The sequence below is a fragment of the Toxotes jaculatrix genome, chromosome 22 (assembly GCF_017976425.1).
Source record: "Toxotes jaculatrix isolate fToxJac2 chromosome 22, fToxJac2.pri, whole genome shotgun sequence".
Taxonomy (NCBI): domain Eukaryota; kingdom Metazoa; phylum Chordata; class Actinopteri; family Toxotidae; genus Toxotes; species Toxotes jaculatrix.
The window spans coordinates 1,126,881-1,134,506 of record NC_054415.1 but is presented as its reverse complement, the minus strand read 5'-3'; the positions used below and the strand labels follow the sequence as shown (position 1 = coordinate 1,134,506).

At 43.9% G+C, this 7,626-nt stretch overlaps 2 protein-coding genes across 2 annotated transcripts; one reads left to right on the top strand and one right to left on the bottom strand.

The window, feature by feature from the left end:
• Positions 1-375: 375 nt before the first annotated feature.
• lsm8 (LSM8 homolog, U6 small nuclear RNA associated) lies at positions 376-2,233 on the top strand. Its single transcript, XM_041030190.1, has 4 exons — positions 376-575; positions 835-875; positions 1,191-1,318; positions 1,550-2,233. Exons 1-4 carry the CDS (start codon positions 545-547, stop codon positions 1,638-1,640), a joined length of 291 nt encoding a protein of 96 aa, XP_040886124.1. The 5' UTR covers positions 376-544; the 3' UTR covers positions 1,641-2,233.
• Positions 2,234-2,662: 429 nt separating this feature from the next.
• Positions 2,663-7,487, bottom strand: LOC121176259 (thymidine phosphorylase). Its single transcript, XM_041030286.1, has 10 exons — positions 7,463-7,487; positions 6,532-6,655; positions 6,235-6,437; positions 5,895-5,993; positions 5,654-5,783; positions 5,455-5,573; positions 5,012-5,174; positions 3,955-4,182; positions 3,403-3,543; positions 2,663-3,304 (listed from the first exon to the last, which is right to left on the bottom strand). The coding sequence occupies exons 2-10, from the start codon at positions 6,647-6,649 to the stop codon at positions 3,153-3,155; spliced, it is 1,353 nt and encodes a 450-aa protein (XP_040886220.1). The 5' UTR covers positions 6,650-6,655; positions 7,463-7,487; the 3' UTR covers positions 2,663-3,152.
• Between the last annotated feature and the right edge of the window lie 139 nt (positions 7,488-7,626).

Sequence of the window (7,626 nt, the reverse complement as noted above, 5' to 3'; positions counted from 1 at the left end):
CTGTAAAAAAAAAAGTATATGTATAAGTATATATATGAGATTGACATGATAATTGTAAAAATTACATAGACAAGTATAAATAGACAAGTAATAAAGCGTATAGTGGAGTACACTATTACTTAGTACAAATGCATGTACTATTAATACATTTTATGTTATTCCAGAATGTTGACTTTGTATAATTAATATGAAAACGTTTAATTAAAAAAAAAAGAATAAAAGAATAAATTACGTACCAAAATATAATATATTGCTGAATATAACTTAATGATATTTCTTTTATAGGTGATTTTTTCCGCTGGTTAAAACCATGAACTGTAAAACCGGATGTGACGCTCCCGCTCAGCGCTCTCCTCTCCTGCCTGCCTGCTCGGTGAATCGGTGTTGGATTATTCCGGTCTGTTCTTCGGTGTGTTTTCGGGGTTAGCGGCTGCAGCAGCTCGTTGTTTTTTGCCTTTCTTGCAAATATTCGTCTCCACAAAACCGGTGAAAACGTTCACCCACATTTCTGTTGAATACTCAAACACCGAGCCCGACAGGAAGCATGTCCACAGCCCTGGAGAGCTACATCAACCGTATCCTGCCGCCGCTAGCTGAATAACATGCTAACTGCCCGTCAGAATGGATGGAGAAATGCTAGTTAGCTTAACATCCAAGCTAGGAGAGATATTTATGTTTAGTTATTTTTTAGTGCAACTTCACTTTTAGCATTGCCGGAGTGTAGATAACAGTTATCTGTGTGATAAAACAGCGCAGTTTGTTATTTTTGTGGAATTTTGTAACGTTCGTTCAATGTTTTTCCCAGAAAATGTTGTTTCTTTAACTGTGATTCAGGCACTGTGGCCATAGTCACCTCAGACGGTAGGATGATTGTGGTGAGTTAAAATACGTTTCTTATTAATATACTGTAGAACTAACAGAATAATTATTGATAGTATGTGACAGTGTTGCTGTAAGTTGGCGAACAGTCTTTAGTCTTTTCTCCATCAGAACGTTTCTGGATCGATCTTCACGTGAGGACTTTGTTTGAACTCAGTGTAAATTGAATCTGTTATCTTTCCAGTGATGCACATTTTTTTTTATTTGAGCTTTTGCTGTGGGTTTTAGCATTTGTTTTCCATATTTTCATGCAATAGAGTAAAATGTCTTTACTGATAATGATGAATATTTTTGGCTGTGTTCGGGTTCAGGGTACTCTGAAGGGCTTCGATCAGACCATCAACCTGATCCTGGATGAGAGTCATGAGCGGGTGTTCAGCTCCAGTCAGGGGGTGGAGCAGGTGGTGCTCGGTCTCTACATCGTCCGAGGAGACAACGTGTGAGTCAGAAATATTCTGTTTCTTCGTTAATAACTCAGCTGCATTTTCAAAAGTGTCACTGTGGAGTCACACACACAGAATAAGTTTTCCCTCCTGAATGTTTAATTAGACAACATTCACAGGGAGGGTCAAGTAAAAGCAAGTGAAAAAGGAAATGATCAATAAATCCCACGATGATCTGTTAATTGATTTGCACACGTGTGTAGAGTTTAACGTCTGTCGTGTTTCAGAGCCGTGATCGGGGAGATCGACGAGGAGACCGACTCCACTCTGGATTTAGGAAACATCAGAGCCGAGCCGCTCAACTCTGTCGTCCACTGACCCTCTGATCTTTGACCTCCGACCCCTGCTGTCCTCCTGCTGTGTCGTTGTTTCCACAGCAACAGGAGGAAGGTGACAGCATAACTCGCGCCGTGTCCGAACTCGCTCCCTCATTTGCTCATTCACTCCTCTCTGAGAGGCGCTCGGCAGTTCTCTCAGTAACCAGCAGTAAATTCATTTGTCACCGTCATTTTGTTGTTACTCACCTGCTGAGTCGCACAACTGTAATAAAAAAGCAGAAGTTGTGGTACATGACGCTGCAGTGTCTCCTTCCATTGTCTGACGTTTGTGGACGAATTACACAAGATAAATTCACACACTGAGAAAACACGACGAAGTGATTTCGGACACAGCGTTTGTGTGGATGGGTGTTACAGGAGGCTGTTTTAACACTGGATCAGCTGAGACCTCCTCCAGTCTGTAATAATGGACTGAAACAACAACAACAGTTTACCCAGTAACAGGCTCCTGTCGTCACGTGTTTCAGTTTGGATTTTTATAAATGAAGACGTGAATTTTTGCTGGATTAACTTTTTTATGCTTCAAGTGTTTTTGTCAGATTGTGGTTGTTTAATAAAGTTTCATTTCTCAGATTCTGACTGAAGCTTTGTTTGTTTGCTGAAACATGAGACTGAGCAGATTTAATCATTTCATTTCTCCTGATGTTCGAACTTCCGGATAAATCACAGTAGGACTGAACGATCTGCTGTGTCCACTATTTTCCACATACCTGCCGTCTCCCTACCTGCCGAGCTCACCGATCAGAAGCGGCATGCTGCTCGTGCACAGGTCAGGCTAACGCAATCAGTATCACCTGCTCCACCTGCTGCTTCATTAGTCAAATGGCTTCAGCTGGAGCACAAGCGGAGTTACGTGCAGCAGAAACAGGTTCTGTTTAAAACCTGTCGCGCTGAAGCTGCAGCATCCAGCGGAAACACAACCAGTTTATAAGCATATGCATGCGTCATGGCGTCGGGCTTTCAGTCATTTAAAACAGCTGGTTTCAGATTAAACAGGTGAGTTTATTTAACAGGTGAGTTTACAGACAGGTGAGTTTACAGACAGGAGATCGCGGGGCGGTTGAAGGAACAGCAGGTCAGAAGGCAGAGAGCATGCACAGGATCAACATCTGGACAAAATCCATTTATAATCTGATCATTAACTTTTTTAACTGCTGACTTTGTTTCATGAACGTTTATTAAAATAGTGAGAGAACAACACAGTAAATGAAATGCGGACGTAAGAAACGTTAGTGTAACGTTAAACTGCTGCTCAGCGGCTGTAAATGTTAATAATCACTTTATAAATAAAAATAAAAAAGTTTTTCCTGATGGTCAGTGGTCGAACAGAGGTAGAAGGATTTTCACAACCTGACAACACAAACGTTCCTGTGAATGGCTCATAACTGATCTGTGAACCATCAATAATTCCCTTAATTACAGTTTTTAAACGTCTCTTATTGTGTTTATTAGTAATTTATGTACTAATGAGTAGAAAGTATTAAAACGTGTGTTAATGAGGCAGCAGCACTTCCTTCACCAGAGTGTGTTCCTGTTGTATTTGTGCGTCTCTGTCTGTTCCCAGAGTCAGAGCCTTCTGCAGTTTACTCATCTGGTCTGGGCTCGGAGCTGGATCCTCATAGTGAAGCCGCAGCCAGGAGGCACCTGAAAACACAAACATCACACATGGTCAGGAATCCTCTTCATCTTCATCATCATCATCACCATCACCATCATCAGAGTCGTCCTCATTGACCTCTCACCTTTCCCGACCCTCTGACCCAGTGACACCAGCAGCTCCGCCCCCACGCTGTGATTGACAGGTTCTCCTGCCTTCGATCGTCCCACCCCCAGTTTATGAAGAACTTCAGCCAAAACCAAACCGTCCACGTCCAGGACTACTCCTGCAGAGAGGGGGGAGGGAGGGAGGGGGAGAGAGGGGGAGAGTCTTCAAATGAGAAAACAACTTGTGCTTCATTCACAAATAATCAGTGGACGATTATTCATCAGTCACATCATCATCTGCCGCTTGTGTGGGTCCGGGTCGCAGTCCTACGGCAGCTAACACGGGTGGTGTCATTATACTAAACATTCAACATTTTGATTCCGTGTCCTTGGAGCCAATGTGATTATTAATCCCTTCAGAATAAAAGTTCTTCTTCACTATTTGAAAAGATAAAACTATCCAAACTAGTTTGTATAGATCGACTGATGTGGATTATCAGTCTGCAGAGATGTCCAGGCTTCTGCAAAATAATTTCATATGAATGAAGTGAAGCCAAAGGCTACCTGGAACAAAGGAAATCTTTTTTTACCCTCTGCAGGAGTCTTCAGCTCGGTCTGATGCTCAGCTTTTCTCAGGACTCGGTAATAATCTGTGCGGGTGGAGCACAGAGACCGAGCCGCCTCGGCGGCCACGCCCTGAGCCTCCATCATGGCCTGGAACTTGGACAGAGCTGCTCCACCAATCACAGCATCGGAAATCTGCTTTCTGCCTTCTGATAGGTCGGACACCAACCCAGTCATCTTCAGCAGCAAACCACCTGCAGGAGCACAGACAGTGCATCATATTTTAGTTCCGTCCCGGACGTTAGTTGAGGCTGTTTGTCCTGTGTTAACAGTTTTCAGACCAGTTTTAACCCTTTAAAATCACATCTGATACAGGACACCATTACAGTGTCCTGTATTTACAGGTCTCGGTGGTCCTGTAGATCTGCTGTTACTTGGAACAGCGGCGAGTTTACGCTCCACTGGCGCCGTGAACTTCCCCCTAGCTCTGTATTTTGCCTGGAAATGCTCCCCTCTCCCACGATTCCTGAACTACTCACGGTGTCCTCTGTAAGTTCTCTAACTGGGCTGCTGAAGTTTGGGTTGGGCAGGTTGTTGTTTTCTGGGAAAACGTTACAAACCGTTGCTCCGGTTTCCAGCAGCGAAACGTTCGCTTTAATTCCAGAGATTTAAACTGTGAAGTGAAGATGCTGTGACGTGGACGTCACAGGTGCACGCAGGTGTGGCTAAAAACCACAGGTGAAGTTAGTTATTGTAGTTCGGCTGCTTATCATCTCATCTACAGCTGCAGGACCGTAAGGTGGGTCCGTTTTAAACCCTTTACACCTGAGTGCATAGAGTCAGAGCTAAATCAAATTTAAACACGCAGAAACGAAAAAACTACTAAAAACAACTGATGAGCTCTGCAACGCAACAGATTGTAATTTTTATAATAAACTGTCATTTATCGCAAAGTTAACTCTCGGCCTTCATGTGTGGTTCTAATGAGGTTTAATGAGGTTATAAAATGTGCGAATACAGTGAAGATGCAAAACTTAAATGCTACAGTTTTCTGAGCGATGTGCTGTAATGTACTGTGTGTACCGAGAGTAGCAACCAGCTCCATCAGGTCTCTGGGTCCATTTCCCTTCAGCGTCTCCAGAGATTCAATCACCTCCAGACTGTTGCCCACACATCGACCAATCGTACCGTCCATGCAGCTGAGGACTGCACCTGTCCGCACGCCCAGGCCGTTTCCAACGCTCACCTAAAATAATGATTCATCATTATTTACAACACGTTTTTTGTCTTGGACTCCTCGGTGTGATGAACATGAGCTCACTATATGAACACTTAATGCTAAACTTAAGGAGACATTTACCAGAGATTTGCTCTCCAGACAGATGTTTTGATGTCTTGTAAACTCAGCTAACAGCTGGAATCTATAATTAATTCCAACATCTTGTATTTAGCAGTTTATTTATTGCTTATAAGTGTCTGTCTGTGACCTGTTGTGTGAGTCTTAGCACCTTTTTTTATGTACGTACCAGTGACTGCGCTAGTTCTTTAGCACTTTCCAGATCTTTATACAGAGCAGCTCGTCCAAACTTCACATCCAGGACCAGAGCAGTCAGAGACTCGGCACCTTTTTTAGAGATGATAGAACCTGAAAAACAAAAACACATATCGACATTTTTATTTTTCTGGCAGAGCTGCTTTGTGGTAGTGTCAGGTTATGCTCAGTACCAGTAATGAGAGGTAAGCTGTCCACGGTGCTGGTGGCGTCCCTCAGAGCGTACAGGACTCGGTCTGCAGGAACCAGTGTCTCCGTCTGACCCACAATACAGCAGCCCACTGAGCCCAGGATCCTCTGAATCTGCAGTCAGGACGTTTGAAAGACTCAGTTCCTGTAGTGTGTAAATACAACGTGTCTGTAGGGTCAGATGCAGATGGATAGAGTTTGTTGTGAATGAATGATTAGTTGCACCTGTTCTGCTGATTGGTGGATGTTGAATCCTGGTATTGACTCTAGTTTATCCAGAGTTCCTCCTGTATGAGCCAAGCCCCGCCCACTGATCATGGGTACCTGTCAAAGACACACCTGAGGTTATGATGTCGTTGATATTTTTAAGTGCTGTTTTCATGAAAACATCTGCACTCTGAAACCAGTTTGACCTGGAGTCAGATGACGCACCTCCTGTCTCTTGTTATTCACTGGCAAACTGTTCTGTTTTAGCTGTTTATCATGTATTATTTATTGATGTCTTCATCTGATTCAGGGTCAGACAGCAAACTGGAGTGTTTCTGTAGTAAATGGTAGATTTTACCTTACAGCCACAGGCGGCGAGTGCAGGCGCTAACACCAGGCTAACTTTATCCCCCACTCCACCTGTCGAATGTTTGTCAACCACTAGCCCTGCCCACTCCTCTGGCCATGACATCACTTCCCCCGATGACATCATCTCTCTGGTCAGGGTCTGGGTCTCCTTGACGACCATCCCCTTCTGCCAGATAGCCATCAGCATCGCCCCTTAACAGACAAAGGGATGTAAGAGATGTGAAGTGTTGGTGATAAAGTTCTGATAAAGTTGTGTGAGTTTGAATGTGCGTCGGCCTGTTTGTACCTGTCTGACAGTCCTGGATGGTTTGGTTTGTAATGGCCTGGATGAAGGTTTTCACCTCTTCATCACTCAGCGTTCCTCCATCTCGCTTCTTCTTGATCAGATCTGGTATCGACAGCATGTCAGCCTGGAAAAAAAAAAAACAGGAAACAGTTCACGAATCTGATCAGAACTTCAATGATTAGTCGATTCATTGATTAGTCAGTCGAGAGAGAGATAATCAGCAGATATTTTAATAATCGATTAATCATTTAAGTCATTTTTTGAAGCAGATTCCAGCTCTGATCTCTGATCTTCTGTCACAGTCGCCTGCATATCTTTGGGTTTTGGATTCTTTGACAGGAAGTCAGTGCAGTGATCGAAGGGCCGGTGTGATGTGCTGCCATGTCCTGGTGTTAGTGACGACTCAGCTGCAGCTGTCTGGTTGATTTTTTACTAAGACCCGTGAAGACGCCGCGACAGGAGTCTGTCCTGTAATGAGTAAACTGTGAACACATCACAGACTCAAACCTGATTAGATCTGAGACACAGATTCAGTCCTGTCGACTATAAATAACAAAAATCTAAATGTATTTCAGCAGATTCTCGTCTGCATTGATCCGTCCAATGCACCACGAACGCTTGGTTCCCTGTGCACTTCGGCACTTTCTCTTCTCTGCAGACTCATCGCTGCTGCTTCTCTTCAGTCTGGTCACATGAATCATTTGCTTGTCTTCGGTGTTGCAGTAGTAGCAGTGTAATTTCCCTTGTGGGGCAATAAAGATCTGAACTGAAACCATCAGTACCTCACGTTAAAACATGGAACCTCACAGTTTACCAGCTTCAGCAAAACACTTTAAATCCTATTCAGTCATATTCCTGACAACACACACACACACACACACACACACTCACTCACACACTCACACACACACACACACTCAGAGCAGCGTACCGGGTTTGGTGTTTGCAGTCCGTGAAGTCGACTCATTGACCGTACAGCTCATCTTAAGTCAGCCACAGGTCGAGTCTGCCAGCCAATGGGAGAGCAGGGAGGAGGCGAACAGCCGACAGAGCCAATCAGATTTCAGCTTTTGTTTACTCACTGTCCACAGAGAC

Coding starts and splice junctions, on each gene's coding strand:
- LOC121176259 (XM_041030286.1), bottom strand. CDS start 6,649: ATGCTGTCGATACCAGATCTGATCAAGAAGAAGCGAGATGGAGGAACG. Junction 5,175..5,454: donor AAGAACTAGCGCAGTCACTG/GTACGTACATAA, acceptor TCATTATTTTAG/GTGAGCGTTGGAAACGGCCT. Junction 4,183..5,011: donor GGAGCTGGTTGCTACTCTCG/GTACACACAGTA, acceptor GTGCTCCTGCAG/GTGGTTTGCTGCTGAAGATG.
- lsm8 (XM_041030190.1), top strand. CDS start 545: ATGTCCACAGCCCTGGAGAGCTACATCAACC. Junction 576..834: donor CCTGGAGAGCTACATCAACC/GTATCCTGCCGC, acceptor ACTGTGATTCAG/GCACTGTGGCCATAGTCACC. Junction 876..1,190: donor CAGACGGTAGGATGATTGTG/GTGAGTTAAAAT, acceptor GTTCGGGTTCAG/GGTACTCTGAAGGGCTTCGA.